This window comes from Tubulanus polymorphus, chromosome 1 (assembly GCF_964204645.1).
Source record: "Tubulanus polymorphus chromosome 1, tnTubPoly1.2, whole genome shotgun sequence".
NCBI lineage: Eukaryota > Metazoa > Nemertea > Palaeonemertea > Tubulaniformes > Tubulanidae > Tubulanus > Tubulanus polymorphus.
In genome coordinates, this window is record NC_134025.1 from 17,678,263 (window position 1) to 17,703,234 (window position 24,972).

At 36.2% G+C, this 24,972-nt stretch overlaps 1 protein-coding gene across 1 annotated transcript in view; it reads right to left on the minus strand.

The window, feature by feature from the left end:
• The window catches only part of LOC141901205 (trafficking kinesin-binding protein 1-like), a 284,033-nt gene that overhangs the window by 119,516 nt on the left and 139,545 nt on the right, over positions 1 to 24,972 (minus strand). Inside the window, exons 7-8 of the mRNA XM_074788317.1 lie at positions 22,024 to 22,114; positions 9,938 to 10,016 (exon numbers count right to left, since the gene is read on the minus strand). Coding sequence (XP_074644418.1) covers positions 9,938 to 10,016; positions 22,024 to 22,114 — 170 coding nt within the window. The remainder of the gene's footprint in view (positions 1 to 9,937; positions 10,017 to 22,023; positions 22,115 to 24,972) is intronic.

Sequence of the window (24,972 nt, forward strand, 5' to 3'; positions counted from 1 at the left end):
AGGTGGAGGCCTCGTGTAAGTGAATGTTCGCTTACACTTCAATGTCAATCAAAACAATCACCGGGTATTAAAATGAAACAATACCTATGGCGGATGTGTGAAATAATTACATTCTCACCAGCAATGAGCATTTAAAATTCGCACGTATACGGCACCTAGTCCAATGAAACGTTCGCCATTCTATGGCTTTCCCATAATTATTTTAGTAGCGCCGGAATTCCCCGTATATCCCAAAAACAACCGATCCCATTCACTCGCAGAGACGACGCCCCAAAATCGAGGTCATTGCAATTTTATACGCGAGAGCTAAGAATTTTCCCGCCAAAAACAGTGTTTCGTAGAAATTTAACTCAGTTGACCATGTACATCGACGGAGGTTCGTCATGTCTTCAAGCGCATCGATTATACGTCCTTTAACCCGAGAACCAATGTAACAAATGCTCACATTAAAAAACGTACCGCGATTTTACATGAAATTGGCTAAATGCCAACTTCATATCGCTGACAAAGGTAAACCAAAAATGAATGTAAGCGCATGATTATTGGAACAGACCAAAACTTGGACTATCTAAAATTGAGCCATCACAAAAATACATCAAAATTTCTTATCATGAACTTAACCCTTGACCTCCTACCAACTAAATTAAGACTTACTCGAATTGCACGTGCGACTGCAACCTTGATTGATATATATATATATATATATATATATATATATATATATATATATATATATATATATACTAATAGAGAGATAAGTGAGTTGACAAACAGTGCCATCCTGACAACACATATATCCGACCATCTAGCATGCTTCCTAACTTTCAAATAAAAAAACTTCACAAAAAATAGAAATGACACTGAAATGATAACCTATAGAGATTTAAACCCCTACAACATTGATCTCATAAATCAACACATTATTGATTTTGACTGGGAACCATTGGATTATTTAAACTGTAATGACGGTTTCGATTATGTCACGCATAATTTAACAATGATCGTAAACAAAGTAGCTTCCGACAAACGCCGGCACAAATACAACGAACCATGGATGACCGCGTCTATTTTAAAATCCTCTCATAAATCGGATAAACTGTATAGGAAAGTATTGAAGCTGCAGAAAGGCCACCCAAAATATGTAGAATATATTTCATATAGAAACGCACTTAATACAATCAAACGGAAAGCCAAAAAGGATTACTATAGTACTAAAATAAATTCATTTAAAAATAACAGTAATAAACTCTGGAGTCTCTTGAAAACAGCAATAGGGAAGAATAATGATAAGAGAAAAGTGTCTTCTTGCGTCACTATAGATAAAAAGATAACTGACAATCCCCAAATTATTGGAAATCATTTCTGTAATTTCTTTAGTACAGTAGGACGGGAAACAGCATCATAAATCAATGAATAAAAAAAGGATTTCTCTGATTATTTAAAAAAATCTAAAAACAATGATTTTTTTCTTTTTCCAACTGACGATGCCGAAATATGTAAAATTATCAAACAACTCCCTTTCAAAAACCTCATCAGGAGGCTGTGATATTATGAACAACATCTTATTGAAAAATATCTGTGAAACCATAAGTGGTCCCCTTTGTACCGTATTTAATAAATCCTTTCCAGATATCTTCCCAGAATCTATGAAAATTGCTAAGGCCAGTAATTCCCAAGGTACTCAATAAACTCATTCATAAATGATTATACAGTTTTCTTACTAAACATATATATCCTAGTCAATATGGCTTTCGATCTGGCCACTCAACGAATCATGCATCTGAATTCATAGGAAACGTTATAAAAAATCTGGAAGACAAAAAGATCTGGTTTGACTCACTCGATATCAATAAACTTTTATATAAACTCTCATATTATGGTATAAGGGGGGCCCCGTTAAATTGGTTCAAAAGCTATTTGTCCAATTGAAAAATTTATGTTAGTTATAATCGAACAACATCAATGCAAAACAATGTTGAATACGGTGTCCTGCAAGGCTTGGTCCTTGGTCCTTTGCTCTTTTTGTTATAGGTCAATGATATAAATGGTAGCCTTAAATTTTCCAAATCAATACTTTTTGCAAATGACACAACCATATTTTCCTCAGGAAAGAATCTCGATATCATTTTGCTAAATTTAAAACGTGATCTAATTACACTTGTTGATTGGTTTCACATAAACTAACTCACACTCAGCCTAACTAAAAACAAAGTCTTTAATTTTCAAACCAAGGGGTATCACAGCCAAGGGACTCAACAAAACATTAAACATTGGAAAACACATATTGACCTTCACCAACTCCACAAAATTTCTCGGACTAAATATTGACTCTAATTTAACCTGGGAACATCATATCAAGCAATTGATAGCTAAGCTAAATAAAAACCTCTATCTACTTAGGACTCTAAAGAACTTCATTCCCCACATATAAAAAGAGCATTATACTTTCGATACATACATAGTAATTTGACCTATGGAATAACAATATTCTTTCAAGAATATCTGGCTAAAGTACTCTCCCCGGCTTTGGGTACTTTTTCTGATTCTCACATTCGTCTCAATATGGATCTTTTAGACAAACTCAAAAATCTCAAACCTAATGGACAAAAATTTATATCTTTCGACGCTGTTTCCTTGTTCACTAATATACCATTGGAACCAACTCTCAATTTCTTAAGAAGAAAACTCCCGGACTCCAATCTTGATCTCCCAATTCCTGTAGAATGTTTACTTGAACTTTTGGAACTCTGTACTACCAATTTATATTTCCAATTCCAAGACAAATTCTATGAACAAATTTTCGGTTTCGCTATGGGTAACCCATTATCCCCGATTTTGGCTAATCTTTCCCTTGAACACTTTGAATCCGAAATTCTCCCTAAGTACGCTGGCTCTAAACCTAACTTTTGGATTAGATATGTTGATGACATTCTGAGCTTAGTTTCTGATAATTTTGATCTTACCTCTTTTATCGACTTCATCAACTCCCAATATCCATCTTTGAAATTCACTTTTGAATGGGAACAAAATGACCAAATTCCGTTTTTAGATGTTCTAATTCACAATAAATTTTCTCATTTGATTTTCTCAGTCTACCGTAAACCTATCAACGCCGAGGCATACCTTCACTTCTTTTCGTTTACTGCCAAATCAATCAAAATCGGTCTCGCTCAAGGACTCTTTCTCCGTGCACTGCGGATCTGCGATGAAACCTTCGTTTCGGCTGAATTTGACCATATATCCAACTCTCTTAGAAAATTGGCTTACCCTGATCACATTTTGAAAATCGCTATTTCTAAGGCTAAACGCACTTTCTTCAATTCTAAACCTCCAGAAAATAAAAAACACATTTCAGAGTTCATTATGTACCGTATGTACCTGTTTTGGAAAAGTTTCGTCACTCTCTCCCTTTATTGGATAAACAAATCATTTTCACGTATGAAAACAAAATTAGTAAGACTTTGGTTAAAAACAATCAATCTAAACCTTTGGACTGCGGAGTTTACAAAATTCCTTGTTTTGGCTGTGATAAAATTTACTTTGGAGAAACTGGTCGTGATTTAAAAACTCGAATTTCGGAACACAAAATGGATATAATAAATCAAAAACCGGCTAGTGGCGTAGCCAATCACGTTTGGAACACTGGTCATCGTTTTAATTTTGATAAAGCCGAAATTATTTATACTTCCAGCAATTACACTAAACGCCACATAGTTGAGTCTGCCCTAATTACTCGTCACTCAGATATTAGTACCAATTTAAATAATGGCTTTTCTCCGCATAATTCCCTTCTTTCAAAGTATATTACTTCATGCCTTGCCAAACACTAATTATTTACTCACTCACCAATTTACTCAATTAACCTGTCCTCCTCTGTATATATACCCCTGTTTTAAGTCTATTTCTCACACCTGACGATGATCTCTAGGGTGAGATCGAAATGTCGTGTCTTTTAAATATTTTAGATTTAATAATAAATTCTTGTTTTTAAATTCTATTAATCTGTAAATAGTGGGATTTTATCTTATTAAGAAGTCGACATTTTCCTCGAACCGAACCACATACATCCTCATTATTCCATAAATCTTTCCTTACTTAAGTATCAGCAATTTGGCGAAAAACAGCCCAAAACATAAGAAATTCAACATCCCTTAAGTCATTAATCACAATGTATAGGAATGGTACAATTACTAAGTACTTAATTCAGCAGTGACATGATTAAATGATTTATGAAACCCATCATTACAACAAACCTATAGTACCATGATAATTCATTTCCAATTTTTTTTTTCAATAATTTTATTATTATTACTATTATTATTATCATTATAACTATTACCACCATGGTTATTACTACTATTAGTATTATAATTCTATTATTATATTATTATGTTATTAACATTACATTATTAAAAAGCAACATGTATCTATTTGTAATGCACCTTGCACATAATGCACGTGGGCACAGTGCCTTATTAATTATAAGTAAAGCCTTAGGCTTGCACTGTGTCCCTCATCTTATGTATGTAAAAACAATGTGTATTCTTATATGTTAGATAATCATGTATGACATAATGATGAAAATAAATTATATTTATAGATTTATAAATTATACCGTCTTTTGAAAAAATTGAGTAATCCACAAATTTATATTCAATCTAAAAGGCAAAGGATCGTTGTGAACGGTTTAATCAATGAAGCACGCTCAAACTATGAGCAAGATATTTTAGCAAACCTCAATACAACCTCAAGGTCAAGCAAGGATTATTGGACTATCATTAAAAGCTGATAGGCAATAAATTTATTTCTAAAATCCCTCCTTTACTGGATGAACGCACTAATAAACATTGGATTTCAAATATTGATAAAGCAAATCTGTTTCAAAACATATTCTCAGATAAATGCCATAAGGATCATGTAAATGGTAATTTCCCTTATTTTCCCAATAGATGTCATACTAGTGTACAACTCCAGGAAATAAGTACTGCTTATATTATAAAACTTATAAAGGATATATCTTAACAAAGCGTGTGGGTCTGATGGTATCACAAACAAAATGTTAAAATTATCTACATGATATTTCACCTCTTATTTCAAGGTTATTTAATATTTTAATTGAGAAAAAAATTCTTTCCTTCCATTTGGAAAAAGGGGATGATAACCGTCATCTACAAAAAAGGGGACAAGTCAAACCCAAACAACTATCGACCCATTAATTTGTTAAATACGTTATCTAAAATGTTTGAAAGAGTTATATATGAACCTATTATTCAACATTTACACCTACATTATTTACTATATGATAAGCAATCTGGTTTTATTCAAGGTCACAGCACTTCAGATCAACTACTTGCAATTACTTCTTTTATATTTGAAAACTTTAGGATCAATAAGCCTGTGAGATCCATATATCTTGATATTTCTGCAGCTTTTGATTCGGTAACACACTTCTCTTACATAAAATCATGGCATATCGAATACATGGAAAATCATATAACACTAGAGTAATACCCGTAGAAACCACGGGTGATTTCCTTTGGCCCAGAACTTCAAACTGATCAATTTATTCGTAATGGAATAAAGTCAGGCCACTTAAAATCTATGTGTCCATGCCCGTGGAGACCCTATGAGCTTTGATGACCTGTACCCGTGGAGACCGGGAACTATCGGAGGTAAACAAAATATGTACTGTGCTGCGCGGGACTCGAACTTCTGACCCATCAGGTGCCATTCTTGTACTCTACAAACTGGGCCATTGGAATAGCATAGTGATACAGTACTGTAGAATTGTTTTGGTGCAGTAAGAGTCTATAATTAGAATTCCTGCTTACTGATTATCTGAAATTTTGTCTGCCTCAGTTTGGCCCCCTATAAATATTTTCACACCCGTTTATACCCGTTGCATTAGTTTATACAATGATTGACTACCACACAAAATTTCATAGCCCAATTCTTCTCCATGGCGACGCTATTTGGTACATAGTTTCGTATTAATATATAGATTATAGCTTCATATTTGAACAATAGAAAAATCCAAGCACGAGTTGATGGAATGACATCAGAATTACCCCCCCCCCCCCCCCCGATAATTATATAAATTGCTCAGTACCGCAAGGTTCGATTTTGGGCCCACTTTTGTTTTTGTTAAATATCAATGACCTTCCACACAAACTTGCAAGTACAGCATTTTCATACGCTGATGATACATCTCTTTATATACCCATTGATCCAAATAATCCTGGTATTGCAAATATGACCCTTCGAAATGACCTTCAAAAAATATCAACATGGGCTTTTCTGTGGAAATTAGAATTTAAAGCCAGTAAAAGCTGTGAGCTTCTGTTTACGAAAAGAGGTGAAATTATGTTTAATCAAATGTATTTAGGAAACAATCCAATACCAAGAGTAAAAAATAGTAAATCATAAGCATTTGGGATTTGTGCTTGACTCAAACCTGTCTTTTGAATGTCACGTCAACTCCATTTATGAGAAAGTACTTAAATGTATACATCCTCTTAAATCTAAACTTAATCTACAAATCCTTTATCTATCCACATAATGAGTACTGTGATATATTGTACAATAGTGCTCCAAAATTGTCTTTGGAAAAATTAGAACGTCTACATTATAAAGCAGCACTATTGGTATTGGGTTGTTTACAAGGTTCTAACACCTAAAGGTTTTTAAATATACTTAATTGGCAAACGCTTGCCTCAAGACGTAAAGAACAGCTTCAGCTATTCATGTATAAAATAAAATTAGGACATTGTCCATCCTAAGATCAATCAATTTTTAGGAATTTTAGAGATAACCTTAGAGAATGAACAACACTAATGCAACGTCCATTTCGAATTCCGGCCACTATATCTTCAAAAATTGCTAATTCTTCTTATTTTCGGTTAACGGAATCCTGGAATAATACACACATTGATATCAGGAGCTACCCTACTTTTTTGCAATTCAAATCTAAGATACTACACTGCAAGACCAGTTTATCTGTAATTTTTACACTACAGCTTCCAAATTTAAAACGATCAGAAGAGATTTACCTGAATAGGATTCGTGTAGATTTCTTACTTAAAGGTCAGCTCTACCGTCATAATTTCATAGATATATTATCCCTTAACTGTAACTATTGCAATAGATTTCTAAATACAAGGCATTTCTTAATTCAATGTCAGCAACCTGCCCTATTAACCAATATAGCATCTCTTTTTGCAGAATTGAATCTCATTCAAACAAACCTTGTGGACTACTTTGAAACCCTTTCGCTCTCACAGAAATTTTTACTCTTTGGTGACAATCAAACTTTTAACTTTGATATAAATCAGCAAATTATTAAAAATTCATAAGCATTTATTGTTAAAGCCCATTGAAACTTCTGAGGATTCTACTTTCTGTCACCACTATTGATACACCCTTTTTGAATTTTTTCTTTTCTTTCTGTTTTGTGTTTTCTCCTTTGTATACATGTATCAAGAAGTATTATCTAATCGGCCTGTTAATAATATATGTAGCTTATTTCATTAATACTAATAATGTCCTTATGGACTTCAGTATTATCTATAGATGCATTTATGTTAAAAAACAAGGCAAGTAAACTTCTTATATAAAAAAAAAGAATGTTGACTCGGGTTGCGTTTCTTGGAAATAGTCATGTTATAAACGGATTAGAATTATTTCGATGAAATTTTTGTACGCTTCCCAGTGCGACATATGAACCAGTTAGGCAGAAACCCGTAATCGCTGCAATGCAGCTATACTCAATATTATTACAATTTCAATATTATTACAATTATCATTATCATTATTATTATCATTACCATCTAAGAGCAGGGTAACTTCTAGGCCAATCATTTTAGACGGTGGTGGTCTGTATATGGTTATCAAATGAAGGGCAACCGATTCCGCGTCTGTGAGGCCTATGTACTTGAACGAATATAACATTGATGGGTGATGAATCTTTTCAAAAATCTGCTCATGATTTATATTGTTGTCATCTTACAACTAATGAGCTATATCAGCTTTTTGGTTGCATATATGTGTAGGGCAGATACACGTTTAAACCAAATATCATGACAACTCATTACAGTATCTTTAAAACTTTCCAGAATAAGTTCATTCCATCTATGGACAAATGAACCAATGGACAGAGGGATGGATTATGGAAAGTGAATGCAACAGCCCACCTGAAGTCCAAAATGGGACAAAAACTGAACAATTAGAGAAAATGACTGCTATCACTCAACACGAAAGTGGCGTAATGTCATCCCAATTTGTTAAAAGCTAACCTTTCTTCGCAAGAGTGGGAGAGCTATTCAAGATATCTACCAAAGTGGGCATATATGAGCGAGAAAGCTGATTTTAAATAGGTGTAATTCATGGACCAAGTTTGAAAGAAAATTCACATTATTTGATGTGTGTAGAGCACTTACAAGAAATTCAAAATGCCCTCTGTGGTGACAATATTAGGTGAGTGAGAGAGCAAATTTGTTATGGGTTTTATCCATGGACCTACCCCATTATACAAACCAAAGTTAAAATAAATTGCATATCATTGAATGCGTACAGTGCTAACAAGTAAATCAAGATGCCAGCAATATTGGATGCGCAAGAACGCTAATTTTTGTAATGTTTCATCTATAAGCCTACCCCATTACACAAAGTTAAACAGAGATTGCATGTTATTTGATGTCTATAAAGCGCTAACAAGGAATTCAATATGTCTGCTGTAGTGGTGGCCATATTGGAAGAGCGAGAAAGATAATTTACGATAGGTTTCATCATGAGCTCACCCCAGAATACAAACCAAGTTCAGAAGTAATTGCATTTTATTTAACGTGTGTAGAGTGCTAGCACGACATCCAAAATGTCCACTGCGGTGGCCATATTAGATGAGCAAGAAAGCTAATTTTCACCCCTGGGCGTAGTCAGTAACCTGACTGCGGTTTAGTTTCACGATCGGATATTTTCACAAACCACAGTCAGGAATGGGAAGGTCATTTTTCAATGAAATTTTCGTGAGTCAATTTGACTCACGAGTAATTTGCCTGTCATTTCATTGTCTCTTAAGATATCCGTCTAATTTTTCTTGTAATCAACGCACAACAGATTCGTTGTTTGTTTGATACCCATAACACCTCACCTGACGATCTTAATCCACGTGCAAATCGGCCGTAAAGTGAGAGTAAATTTCCGTCGATTCGACGGCGGCCATTTTGAAAATTTGTGGAGGGTGCTGGCACCTGTGGACTGAGGCCAGGACAACAACACAAACTAACGAAACGAAACGACAAAATTGAAAAAAAATTAAGAGACCCGACACTAATTCACATTTTCCATCAACCAGAATTTATTATTTCACTATTTATTTTGGAAAACACGAAAATTTGAAATATATATCGGAAAACCATCAAAAATAAAAATTGTTGTTTCGTCTTGAAAGTTTTATAGAAATCTTTGTAGGTCACCTTGTCTATCATGCCACATGTATGCAATACAGAGAAATGGCGGCCAATGGCGGAATTTGCAAAGAAATTAATTGATTTCTCAAAACAATGTTGATTAATCGCTCAAAACATTCATAAAATTGGATTATTTCGAAAGGTACCTGTGTTAATTTGTGAATTAAGCCATTAATTGTGGACTGAAGTCAATAGAAAGTATATTTTTGAAGTGTTACTTTTTTCAACCGTGTTTTGGCCCTTGCCATCCCTAATGTTAGTATAAGCCCATCCGAGCTTACCACCAACGATTAGGTAACTAACTACCATGGACCAACCCGACGACAAAAACATTGCAATTAATTTGAAATGTGTAGTGAGCTAACATGGGAAAGCGTACAGTATAAAATAGAATGTCAACCGGCCCTACTGGGATGACAAAATTACATTTTTCAACCTTTTAAGAATGGAACTTGGTCTAATGAAAAACGTACTTAGTTGTTGCACGCAGTCTTTTACCAACTTTTGCTCTTTCTCTTCTAATAACCCAGTTTCAAACTCCAAGTTTGCAGACTAAAATAAAAAATTGGGGAAAAAATAATTTTCTATAAATGCAATTGTTAGATGTCACTTCATCTACACTGCTGGAAACCAAATCAGCCGGCAGCTATATCATACCTCTTCAAAGCTGACACCAGTTTATATGGAAAAACTAGCGCCACCAGAAAAAGGCATTCATTTGTTGCAAATGGAAAGAGAAAAGCAGATGTGCATGTTTTATGTAATCCTGCATGAAATGTTAACTGAAGAGTGTACAATCCTGTACGCGTAAATTACAATGATGTTCAACTTCCTGAGGTTAACCGTTTCAGTGCTGACTAATTAATACCCTATAGTGCTGGTGATAATTGGAATTTCTTTTCAAATTCCACCCTAGCGTGTTGAATAATGGGAATACCACTAAAGTGCGTCTACACCGCGGCGCGGTATATTGTTAGTTACCAGTATTTGACTATGTTTGACAGGTGCTGTCATTTTTTAAGAGAGATAATTACTAATTACATCAATACACTGCAGTGCGTTGAACTAGCAAAATCCATCACCGATTTATACACCGCACTGCCGTGTAGACGCACTGATAGGGTTAACCATACTCTAATTACAATGTAATAGATAACCATCTTTTTCTGGATATCGTCATTCAACAACATATCGAACAGGCTAGTATGCCAAAAAAATTCTGTTTAATTGTTTTAATCAGAACAGAGATTTAATGATGCCAGTTCTCTTCATATCCATTTATAGTGTGAGTTAACTTATCTCAGCACTTAATGTTAGAGTTGTCTGAATAGGCACAATAAATCTAATAGATAATCAACTTGGGTTGATTTTTATGGATTTCATCTTCAACAATTGAATATGGAAGCCATACTGGATTATGATTTTGCTGAAGAACTAGGGGTCCAGGGACATAATGCCCCGTTGGCAAGTGGTTTAAAATGCTAAATACCCTAACAATATCAATTATCAAAGCACCCTGGTGACCATATATTGTTGAGAAACCAATGACCCTGAAACTCACACAATCATAGAATATGCCAAGGGCTACAACTTTCTCGGTTCCAGTCGACTTTTTTGGTCGGTTTTTAGTAGGAGCCGCATGAGCAGAAGAATTGTATATCATTCAATATTTAACTTCCACTGGTGCCAAGAACTAAAGAATTTGGTTGATCCCAAATTCCATGTGAGGAGATATATCCTATAATGGAGATATGAAAGGCTGAATCCAAGAACATGTCTATCACACTTTTGAGCCCAAAACGTCTACTTTTACTTAGTAGCCACTTGAGAACAATAAGCAATTAACGATATCGGCTACTTTTCCAGTAGTATACATTTCAAAACAGACACTCTGAAATAGTATTCCTATCAATTCGGTTGGTTTTTCATAGTGGCTGTTTCGAAGAGTCTACTATTGAAAAGTGACCATTTTAAAACATCTGGTTTTGATAACCATAACGGCTACTCTCAAAACATATCATTTCTAAAAGTCAACTATTGAAAGTGACCATTTTGAGATCGCTTGCCAGATTCCCTGTTATAAATACACTTCGCAACATATGCTTCCGATTTGCAGTGATACGTGACAATATAAACATACTGAGAAACTATACTCACCTATAGTTTGGGGTATAGTTCTATTTAGAGTGACTAAGTTAAGATCTGAAGATATTGTAGATACTCTTTGAGGATGTGAAATGTAATGAGCGATTCCCAACCCTAACCAATAAAGGTCGAGATAGGAAATAAATTTATTTACAAATCGCCAATAGTTATGTAGTTTTAAGATAAATCGAAATTTCCTTCTTTTTCGTGGCGATATAATTTAATGAAGAATTCAATTTGACCAAATGCAGCTATTTTCAAGCATAGGTCTGCATTTATTTTTGATTTAAATTCTTTAATTAAAAGCGCAATCATAAATTCAGGCTAACCTCTCATTATTGAAATGGTGGTTTATTTTCAACGGGGGCCTGGATGTCTTTGCATCTTATAGTACGATCTGTTCGAATTTCCCTGAATTCTAATTTCGCTGCATCATTGATTTTTTTAAACAAAATATGCTACAAATATCCATGTGGATTTTAAACATTCTAAAGAAATCATCTAAATCAAGCCCATATTTGATCAAATGTAATATCAATGAGAAACATTGTATGGTATTCAAGATTTCATTTGGTGAAACCGCAACGTTTCGACGGGTGACTAAAACAGCCATCATCAGGTGGAATGTAGACATTCCTAGTGAGAAGGGCTTTTAGTCAGATGGCTGTCAGTCAACAGCCGAAATGTTGTGGTTTAACTTAAATAAATTTCATGATACAAAATTCTATCGTGGAATTTCTTCGTTTATCTACAGTTAACGGATTAGAGTATTTTATTCGACTACTTCGGGTCCTGTAGTCGTTAACGTCGAAAATTATTCACTTTTCGGCACGGAAGCGATATACAACCGTGTTGGTCGCTATGATAGGGATTCCCTGTCTATCTGCACCTTAAATCGGTACCTGTTGGTTCTAGCCTGCATTTGCTTCCAAATTCAAGTATTGGTATCGTCATTCTTACTCTGAATGCACCTCTGTTGTCGAACATGGTGCCACATATTAGAAGTTATTATTTTACGATAATTTGTTAAAAAGAGTTTAGTTGGAAAAAACTGATAATTATCTTAAATGATCATTGGTTCATCGATTCAGCGAAGTTCAAACACCGTACATTTTGGCATATTATTTTATTGGCACCTTGAAATAAAGTCTCATAGAGATATTGCGGTGCTAAGTTTATTACTATTAAGAGGTAATTACTTTTGGTTCGAGGTCATTTGGTGGCCAATGCAGTTTGTTCATTCGTTCATCAATTACTGTCTAGTTAGCCAGTGTGTAATTGACCTGCTGACCGATAGCTGCTGCTGGGTTTTTGATAACCTATATAAACAATTTACTCAACAAAGTACGAAAGTATGAGAAACTGAAATCACAGCCTATCGCATTTCTTTCACTTCTTAAGCCAAACAAAGTTTTCTCTATCAAATGAAATTGCTGATTTCAAAATTACTTGAATATCTCAACACTGCACTTTTATACGCTAATCGTGTGATCTTTTATAATAAGTTGGTAATTTCATTTCAACCAAACTGTATAACTATGAAATAATATTTGATCAGGCAATCACTTCTAGCAAGCGATAAAACGATTCATGAACAAGCCATGAACAGCGAGACAAAGTGAACATCACATGGATTACTTAAAAATCCTTTTTATCGAAATAAACAATAAATTCAAGGTTAATTCTTAATATCTTACATTTTTTTCGGATTATTTTGTATAGTCTTCATCCAGATAATGAGATAAATAGGACGTAATTCATTTTATGAATATATGATTTTATTTGTATATTCCTCTCTCATATATCCTTAAAAAAATATGTTTATCAGATAGTATGAATGCACCAGAATGTCTTATAATCGCAAATGTAAAACAGAAATCTTAAAATTCTTAATTAGGACTGGCACTATCACTATATTAGTATTAATGGATTTAATCCATGATGATGTTATATAAATCAATAGTTTTCCTATTGGATATTGCCATTTTGTTGAGCGTAATATAAATTAGGGAATTCTTGGCAACTCCAAAACTTGGATTTTCTATTCACACAACTGTATTCAAAGCATACAGAGTTCTGTATACAAAGCATATAGGGTTTAACAGTGCCTTTGAACCTGTCACGTATCACTGCAAATCTTTAACAGATGCTGCTATTTTGAACAGGAAATTACAAAGTCACTGTTTACAGGCGGGTGGTTTTACAGTCACCTCTACTGCTACAGTGCACTATCAAAACCAGATGTTTTAAAATGGTCTCTTTTCAATAGTAGACTCTTCGAAACAGCCACTATAGAAAACCAACCGAATTGAAAGGAATACTATTTCAGAGTTACTGTTTTGAAATGTATTCTACTGGAAAAGTAGCCGATATCGTTAATTACTCATTGTTCTCAAGTGGCTACTAAGTAAAAGTAGACGTTTGGGCTCATAAGCGTGATAGATATGTTCCTTGATTCAGCCTTTCATATATCCAATGACAGCGCTAATCATCATCGAATATAAAGGTTATAAGTTCAAACCCGCCGTTAATTTACTCAAAAATCCCTTTTTCCACCTATGATAAAGTACTGATGATACTAAGATGGCCGTCAATTGTATCAAAGGTCCATTTTAATAGAATACCCACAACAAATTGCAATGAAAAATGCCAAACCATTAGGAATTGACAAGACTCAAAATTCAGGCCAAAATTGACATTTTTGGGCACAAAAAGGTCACAGGATGGCCATCTTGAGACCGATTAACCCAATTGTTGTTATGCTGATGGGCCCTTGGGGGATACAAATATATACGAAAGATCAAGGTAACTGATCAAAGCATCTTCAAAATTTCCCTCAAAAAGATCAATAAAATGCCCATAGGCAAAGTGTGGTTTACCTTGAAAGCTAGAGGTTGTTTGGGGTAAGGGCATTGCTTGAAAAATCTTAATAATTCGTGACTTCAAAGTTCTACAAGTTTAAATATTGTATTTTATCTTTCTTAAAGAATTATTTTGTAGTCAAATAAGACCAAAGATATACATTTGTTTGTGTTCCACATCCAAAATTTCATAAGGTACAGGTAGGCGCGGCAGGGAACCTATTTTATATTTTCAAAGACATATTTTTTACAGTATGAAAAAATATTCGAATAAAATTCATATGATGTCACATCAGAGGGTGGCTGAATATTTAGTCCTGGAAAACTCTTCCAATGTATGGCTGCGCTGCGGAATCTAAACCGGCGCAGTAAGAAATAGGCATATGAGATCGTTTTAAATCCTGGAATTTACCACTACGATATTCAGACCTCAACCTATACCTATAGTTTGCTGCTTAGTATTTTCAGGAGACAAGAAATTACAATTTATTACAAATTCTATCAAACAGAAAACACAGCGCTCATCTACTGCTGATGAAATGTCAAACGCGCCCGCAAGCAGCTTTAAGGCTGGCTTATGTCGACAAGCAACGCGACGCCTACCGACACAACTGGGTTTATCGCCAATTAGCGGCAACTAGCGGCCTACGAGAGGCCGCCAGTAGCTCCTCAATCAGTTCGACATAAGCCGAGTTGCTCGTTGCTAGTTGCCCATGTTCTACTCCGGCCTACGGTAGGAGGGCAGTTGCTTTCGAGCCGACATAAGCTCATCTGCGACGCGACGGAACTAAGCGCAGGGGTTCCAGCCAATGAGAGACCGCATATGTTGCGGTCCGTTTCCTTTTTTTACTGCTCTGACGAGTGTCCGGCTCGCCGTCCGCATTGTGCAATCTAAGTTTAGTGTTTTGGCGCGTGTCGCGTTTCTTACCCGTGTGGGTTCCTTAGTTTAGTTTTGTTGTTGCCGCAATGTTTTCGGTGAGTTGGTTGTTCTTCGTAGTTGCTACTATTAGCCCTGTCTATGGGCGTGTTGGTTTAAAGTTATTAAAATTAGCTTTTGTACTTAGTGTGACTTAATATTAGCCTCCTAGTCCAAGTGGCATGTGGGGGGGGGGCAGCAACAGTCGGTACCTGTAGCACATGAAAGTTTCTAATGTATGTTATATGTGTATCGTTTTTTTGTAGTTAATCTTATCTGATCGCTTCCTTATACCGAAATAAATTCAACTCAGAACGATATAGCGGCGTTGTGGTGATTTTGTCGTAGAGGTATATGTCGACGAGTGCCTCAGTCTTAGTCTACCCCTTATAGCATATATATAGTACAAATTATCACCGCTAGTTCGCGTCATTCGTAATTAGTCATAAACTTTCAAATTCAAGTGGTTCAAAACGTAAACCAAACCTTCAGCATGCCAGAGGACTGGACCGAAGATCTAGAAATGAAATTGGTAGAATTATGGTGTGAGCATAATTACATTCTCACCAGCAATGAGCATTTGAAATTCGCACGTATATGGCACCTAGTCCAATGAAACGTTCGCCATTCTATGGCTTTCCCATAATTATTTTAGTAGCGCCGGAATTCCCCATATATCCCAAAAACAGGCAATCACATTCGCTCGTAGAGACAACGCCCCCCAATTGAGGTCATTGCAATTTCATACGCGAGAGCTAAGAATTTTCCCACCAAAAACAGTTTTTCGACCATGTCATCGACGGAGGTTCACCATGTCTTCAATCGCATCGATTATACGTCGTTTAAGCCGAGAACCAATGAAACAAATGCTCACATATATATTGCCCATGGGCAAAGTGTGGTTTACCGTGAAAGCCAGAGGTTGTTCGGGGTAAGGGCATTGCTTGAAAAATCTTTTTAATTCGTGACTTCAAAGTTCTATCTTGTATTTCATCTTTCTCTTTATTTTGTAGTCAAATAAGACCAAAAATATACATTTCGTAGGGTACAGGTAGGCGCGGCAGGGAAACTATTTTATATTTTCAAAGAAATATTTTTCACAATATGAAAAAATATTCAAATAAAATTCATATGATGTCACATATCAGAGGGTGGCTAAATATTTAATCTTGGAAACCTCTTCCATTGTATGGCCGCGGAATCTAAACCGGCGCAATAAGAAATCGGAATTTTAAATCCTGGAATTTACTACTAAAATATTCAGACCTCGACCTATACTTGTAGTTTGCTGCTTAATATTTTCAGGTCACAAGAAATTACAATTTATTATAAATTATATCAAACAGAAAACATAGCGCTCATCTTCTGTTGATGAAATGTCAGACGCGCCAGCAAGCAGCGTTTACGGTATCACTATAGTAGTGTATACTGTACGAGCGTGTGTTTGTGTATGCAACAGTCTATAGCACTCCGCGCGCACGTGGAGGCCATGTGTAAGTGAATGTTCGCTTGCACTTCAATGTCAATCAAATCAATCACCGGGTATTAAAATGAAACAATACCTATGCCGGATAATAATTACATTCTCATCAGCAATGAGCATTTGAAATTTGCACGTATACGGCACCTAGTCCAATGAAACGTTCGCCATTCTATGGCTTTCCCATAATTATTTTAATGGCGCGGGAATTCCCCGTATATCCCAAAAACAGCCAATCGCATTCGCTCGTAGAGACAACGCCCCCCAATCGAGGTCATTGCAATTTTATACGCGAGAGCTAAGAATTTTCCCGCCAAAAACAGTTTATCGTAGAATTTTAACAAAGTTGACCATGTACATCGACGGAGGTTCGTCATGTCTTCAAGCGCATCGATTATACGTCGTTTAACCCGAGAACCAATGAAACAAATGCTCACATAAAAAACCGTACCGCGATTTTACATGAAATTGGCTCAATGCCAACTTCATATCGCTGACAAAGGTAAACCAAAAAACATACCACAATTTTACATGAATTGGCTCAATGCCAACCTCATATCGCTGACAAGGGTAAACCAAAAAACTATGTTCCACATCAAAAACAAATGCCTTTTATTATCATAATACTCCTTGTCTTAATATGAAATGAGAACATAGATATTAGCATTGTGTTTTGGTTGTGTAGCCAAACGAGCGTAGAAACAACAGTAGAAACTCGAAGACGGAACAGGCGGGGCTCCATGCACTCCGACTTGAATTATGTAAGGTTGCGTTACATAGTTCATGTAGGGATTTAGGTCAATTTCTTGGATGTTACTAGGAACTAGGTGTTATGCGTTTTCTGATTCAGTGTTTTTCATTAGGCGTTTTTCGAATACCGGCTTATAAAGATCTCAGTGCTAAAGATCTAAGTGCTCAGCACACTACTAGCCGCATGTGAAGGGTTAAAATGATGCGTATGTATGTATTATTTCAATGTGTAACTATTGATCTAAAGATGAACTGAAGAAGGAAACTTACATGCTCAAAAATGAAATTTTGTCAATTCAATCTAATTAAATCTAATGTGACATAACTGTTCAGACGTTTTTAGGTGGTAATTAGTTCACCAAAATGGCCGACCCGTCGATTTGAATCAATGAAATCGGGCACAAAAAATCTGAATTTTGACATTAAAAAATAAATTTTTTTTGTCAAAAGTAATTCATTTTAATTCTCTACACCTCCCCGATTAATAATATGCAGAAATAAAAATTTTAGAGAGGGGTACAAAAGTGCAAAAACGCCTAGTTTTCACTCTTTTTCACTTGTTCTACCTAAATCTCTACAGTACCAATGTTTAATTTTGATGCTAATTAAACATACGCTCGTGTACATTTACGAAAGTCTATATTAAGAATTTAGTTTCTTGTTTTAAACATTATAACATTTATTTTTAGAGAACCAATTTGCCCATTTTATACTAACTGATGACTTCATATTTCAATTCAATAAGGGTCCCATATTAGTGTCCCGAATAGCAATGTTTATACCACTTACAGACATGATACAAGTCGGCTGATGTGACTTATTAATGTTTTTTATGGAATAATGTGAGAAATGAAAATTATTCGTATAGGGAAATAGCTATCTAGCTAGATTTTTGTGGTTTTCTAAGGTATACTATAAAACACGTGGACAATTTGTTTACATTATGTAGTTTATTTACATGCTCCACCCGAACTTGAAAAATGAGCGACATCATGTTGCATGACCTAGATTACACGCTTACGATCTAGACTATGATCAACATCAACCTTGATTGAATTAATTGAATTGAAACAAATCGTGCGAGTAAACACACTCGGGCCAATTCAATTGTGCGCGTTGAAGATGTAGCGTGAAGATTTTTGCATCATATAATAGTTGTGGGGAGATTAAAATAAACATATAACAAGGCAATTTGATATTACGTATGTATGTGCCCAACGATAGCCAGTAGGGAATGAGCCCTGAAGACACTGATCTTTAGTATCCAAAAATGATGAGTGTATCCAGGGAAAACCATACTATAAAATATCATCGTCCTGCTATCAATGGTTATTTAAGAATTGAGTTTACAGGGTTTTAGGCAAAAGACCTCAACTAGCCTGGACCTTTGACCCTAGACCTCCAAAATCACTAAGGCACATCCTCTCCCTAGGGGTAATCATACTATCAAATAGCATTGTCCTGTTATCAATTGTTCTTCTTGAATCTTGTTTACAAGGTTTCACATGAATAAACTGTAGTGACCTTGACCTTTGATCCTTGGACCCCAAAATCAATTGGGCACACCCTCTCCATAGGGGTAATCATAATACGTAATATCATGATCCCGCAATCAACGGTTTAGTCCAGGAGCTAGCCCACATTTAATCAACAGTTTTAGTCAAGAAGGTTTGAGGTGGGGAATGTCAAGGTTGGCCCATATCTACTTAGGAAAGGAATGTCTTAAGTTTCAAAGCCGTGCCTGCGGGCGCTAGGTGGGCCCCCAAAAAATTGTTTTAATCAAGTTTTTGTCCAGCATCAATTTCAACATAAATCTGTACGGCATGGGCCAACTAAAATAAAATCATCACTTAAGACGAAATTTTCTGTGCCTAGGGTCCCTTAAGACCCCCTTTTTCGGGGGCCTAGGGCACTTTTAATCAACAGTTTTTGTCCAGGTCTGATTCTACCTCAGAATCATAGTATTTTATGTGCTGATTCAGAAAATGTAACTTAAGACGACATTTTCTGTGCCTAGCCCCACTTAAGACACCCTTAAAACCCCCTAATGCCCCCTTTTGTCAAAGAACTGGCTTCAATCAACAGTTTTTGTCCAGCATTAATTTCAACATAAATCAGTAGGGCATGGGCCAACTGAAATAAAATCATAACTTAAGACGAAATTTTCTGTGCCTAGGGTCCCTTAAGACCCCCTTTTTCGGGGGCCTAGGGCAATTTTAATCAACAGTTTTTGTCCAGGTCTGAATCTACCTCAGAATCATAGTATTTTATGTGCTGATTCAGAAAATGTAACTTAAGACGAGATTTTCCGTGCCTAGCCCCACTTAAGACACCCTTAAAACCCCCTAATGCCCCCCTTTGAGAAAAATCATCTTTTATCAACGGTTTTCCTTCCATAATTCTCCAATCAATGATTTAATTAAACAGTAAACTAAATTTAAGAACAATAGTTTATATCTGCATAGTATCTTTCAATTCTTCATGTAACTAAAATTTGCAATTAAAAATCAATCCTTTTACACAGTGTATATTTGTCAGACAAGCCCAAAAATATTGCTTGGTTTCAGTTACCTACTGTGCCACCCCGTGATTTGACATTTCTCAATTTTTGATATATTTACAAAAATCTTGATCTAGATAGGGTGTCTCGGTCAAACTTAAAATTTTGTAACTGTCTATAGACTTTGCACCGCAAATTGTTTATTCTGCTTCAGCTATATATTAGTAAACTGAAAACTATTAAATCAGTATCATAATCCATCAATAAATCTCAGTCATCATCGATTCATCATCACCTACGTCGTCTCTCGCAGGGTCACTATTGTCAATGAGATTTTCCGGACAATAAACTATTGTTCTTCAATTTAGTTTACTGTTTAATTAAATCATTGATTGGAGAATTATGGAAGGAAAACCGTTGATAAAAGATGATTTTTCTCAAAGGGGGGGCATAAGGGGGTTTTAAGGGTGTCTTAAGTGGGGCTAGGCACGGAAAATCTCATCTTAAGTTACATTTTCTGAATCAGCACATAAAATACTATGATTCTGAGGTAGAATCACACCTGGACGAAAACTGTGAATTAAAAGTGCCCTAGGCCCCCGAAAAAGGGGGTCTTAAGGGACCCTAGGCACAGAAAATTTCGTCTTAAGTTATGATTTTATTTCAGTTGGCCCATGCCCTACTGATTTATGTTGAAATTAATGCTGGACAAAAACTGTTGATTAAAACGATTTTTTGGGAATTTTTGGGGGCCCACCTACCCCCCGCAGGCACGGCTTTGAAACTTAAGACGTTCCTTTCCTAAGTAGATATGGGCCAACCTTGACATTCTACACCTCAAACCTTCTTGACTAAAACTGTTGATTAAATGTGGGCTAGCTCCTGGACTAGTATTTCTTGAATCATGTTCACAAGTTTTCACATGAATGATTTGTAGTAACCTTGACCCTTGATCCAGAAAATCAATAGGGCACATCCTCTCCCTAGGGGTAATCATACTACCCAATATCATTGCCCTGCTATCGACGGTTATTCTTGAATCACGTTCACAAGGTTTCACATGAATGACCTGTAGTGACCTTGACCTTTGATCCTTGGACCCCAAAATCAATAGGGCAGATCCTCTCCATCGGGGTAATCGTACTGTGTAATATCATAGTCCTGCGATCAACGGTTCTTCTTGAATCATGTTCACAAGCTGATGCAGACTGAAGGACGGACGGACTGAGGCGGATACTAAGCCCCCCGCCCGCAGCCTACGCTGCGCTGGGTACAATAAGACTGTCAGATGACTAGGAAATGAGAAAGCAAATCCTACAAACGGCACAGGAATATTCGAGCTGATTAATAGACCGGTTTCTTCGTCGTATCATCAAATATGCCCTTACATTGATTGGCTACGGAAGATCAGCCAACTGCAGGGAGCATTTATTTTACATAAATTTAACAATGTACAGCGGCCTTCTAGACATTTTATGAAATTTCTTCTTGGAAATTTCGTCACAAATTCGTCGATTTCTCTTAAAATGAACGTGACATTCAAAATCCAATTTCCAACAAATTTTAGCCGCATAATCAATCTACATTTTGCACATAAATATTATCATTGATAAACTATTATTCAAATATCTTTTTCACATTATTGTGATCAACTTTTATCACCACTCAACTTAATGTAATGTGACATAATCTTGAATACGAAGTTACCGGAACCAGTTTTTGCAGCATATTTAACCTCATTTATCGGATCCTATATTAACTCAATGACTGTAAAAACAATTTGCGTTGGCTCGCTATAATCACACATGACATGAAACTGACACACTAGTAGTAGCTCTCTTGTTACTCAGGAGCTAAAAATGAGGTGATTAAATTCATGAATTATTGGCGCCATTCCAAAAACATACCCTTGAACGTAATGAGCGGTTTTCTAGTTCAATCCTCTTCAGCTTATCTTGTAGATTTTCAATTCCAACCATTGTCAAGTCAAAATTTGTTCTGAAATTGAATGATTGAAAGTATATTCATTACATGTCAGTTTTAGATGAATCAGGAAAACTCTCTACGGGGGTACGGGGAAAATCTCAGGTTAATAACACTAAAATAACCATTGACAAAATGCTGTTTCTGTGTTATTATGATTATATGTAGACAATCACACGATGATAACAATAAATCACTGTTTTCATTTATCATTTTAACCGTCAGGTCAGTAAGTAAAATTGCAGGGTCTCGACCAACTATGACAAAAGGCCAAAACAGGGTTCATAGTTGTAAGGCTATGAAAAAAAAAAGCACTAAAACGCACTTTTTTCAAACCTAAGTAAGCACTTTTTACAGGATAATCAGGCTAGATATTTTGAATTTCACTGCCATTCACTGCCTATCTTTAGCAAAATTCACTGCTAAATGCAGCAACTTTTAAAGAAATTTGCAATTTTTCGAGCCAGTGACCTAATGCCGACACTAAAATGCCTACACTTTAAATTGGTTGGAGTAGGCCTACTGATTTTACCAGCATAAATGAAAGGTTGAAGGGGAAAATAAAATTCACAATCTTATATAAAATATATTAATTTTTAAGATCACGGATCTATTCAAATAGAAGGGATCATATATAGCATCCTTCTTTGAGTATGTAAAATCTTTGAAGGACTGCAGAAAAAATAAAGAATGAAAACTGGATTGACACTGGAACAAATACATCAGATTGATTTTGTTTTACTTCAAACTTAAGAGTGAAATATGGCCGGTTATAGGACCAATGTCTATCACTTTCAAAGACTTTTTAATAACAATTGGACTGATAACAACTAAAATGAAAATCAATTATTAAGTTTATTTCATTCAAAATAATAATTGCCCATGGGCCAAGAGGTTTTACCACAGCCTTATGAAGTGCAAAGATGAGGTGATTTGTCGAAGTTCAAATTACCAGTAAACGATAGAGGGACGCAATTTATAATATACAAGTATATTCGTTCACGGTTAAAAGAAAGAACCGTAGCAGCTACAGCGGCGTGTTGCAGATTTAAGGACAGATACTGCGCCAGATTCTATACAGACCAATTCCATCGCGACATTGTGTATAAAGACCGCCACAGCCGCATCCGGGAATCAGAGCGTAATGACGAAATGCATTCACAATACTCATTCTCCCCACACGATGCCCATACAAAGACATGCTTGTAATAGCTCTCTTGTTCCTCGAGAGCTAAAAATCTGGGCCAGCGACTGACAAACGCTGCAGAGACAACCAAATGGTTCCCACACTTACATGAATCAAAAATTTCCAGGTTTTTCGCAAGTATCTCATGGGTGATTTTCAATTATTTGAACCAAGTTACCATATCAAACTCGGGGTCCAGGGATGCCATGCCCACTTGGCAAGTGGTTTCAAATGCTCAACGATCTAACAATTTCAACATTCAACACCCCCTGGTGACCATATACAAAAACCAATGACCTTGAAACTCACCACAATCATAGAATATGTCAGCAGCTACAATTTTGTAATTGATATAACAAAATATGCCTCCTTACCAATTTAATATGGAAAGTTATTCATATACAAAGATGCTAGGGCCAAAGTACCAAAATTCTGGAATTTAGAAAGGGGGTCTGGAGGCCCTCCCCCAGAAAAAATTTTGCGTTTTTGCACCGCCGGAGATGCGTTCTAGAGCGATCTGGGTGGTCTCGGTAACTGTTACTACATTTTCAATATGCGGAGCAGCACCATACGGGACGGATACTTTTCCTTGTGTCGATGTACTAGCGGCAGTATCACGATCGGCATCTTCCATCTGAAAATACGACGGAAGGCATTCGTTGTGCTTCACACCCCTCGCTGCCTTCTTATGCCGCGCGCTATCCGGGTGACGAAGAATATCTTTTTTCTCGCCACTACCGTATTTGACCTGGTCTTTACAAACGACGCAGTACGCCACGCCAGCTAAGTCTAACTTACGAATGTAGTTCGATAAGTAGTCCCCGTTACTGTCCTTATACTCTAGCCAGTGCCAGTTAAATTTATTTTTTATACCGCTGTCAATTGCCTTTATATCGGCCGACTCCCGACAGACAATCTTTCCGTGCGTGCTCATTTTGCAGACCGTCCCGCTTGACAGCTGCAGGTAAAAAGAAAGTTACAAAGCTGCGTGCCTCAGGACATAGCACGCACGTGCTAATAATTGAGATGATATTGATTAAATATAATCTTAATTATTACCACGTGCATCTTCACATTGTTGGCCGTCAGCGGGACGATGTACAACGGCGCGTAAAGATTTGACTATTAATTGGAAATGGAGTCACAACAGTGGCGCTCCGCCTACGCACGCACAGATACCACAACAAGCACACCTATATACATTGTAGCAGAACGTCCTCGGAAACAGAGACCAAGATAAAATAACACAGAAGCGACGACGAGTACAAGCAAACGAACGCTTTTACGGTCCGTGCCATTACTGGTCGCCGCGAGGAATTCTCACCCAATTTCCGGAATTGACATCGGCGATCCTAAATTTCCGGAATTCCGGATATTTCCGGAAAACTAGCATCTCTGAATATACAAAATTTTGCAATTGATCATGGTAACAAAATATCCCTTGGTACCAATCCAATAAGGAAATACCAAGTTATTCTACTATTCAACGCCCCCTGGTGACCATATAGAATAACTAACGTCCTTGAAACTTACCACAATCATAGACGATGTCATGAGCTACAACTTGGCAATTGATTGTAGTAACAAAATATGCGAAGGTACAACTATAATATAGAAATACTAAATTATTGTATTATTCAATGCCCTTGGTGGCCATATACAAAAAGCAATGACCTTGAAACTCACC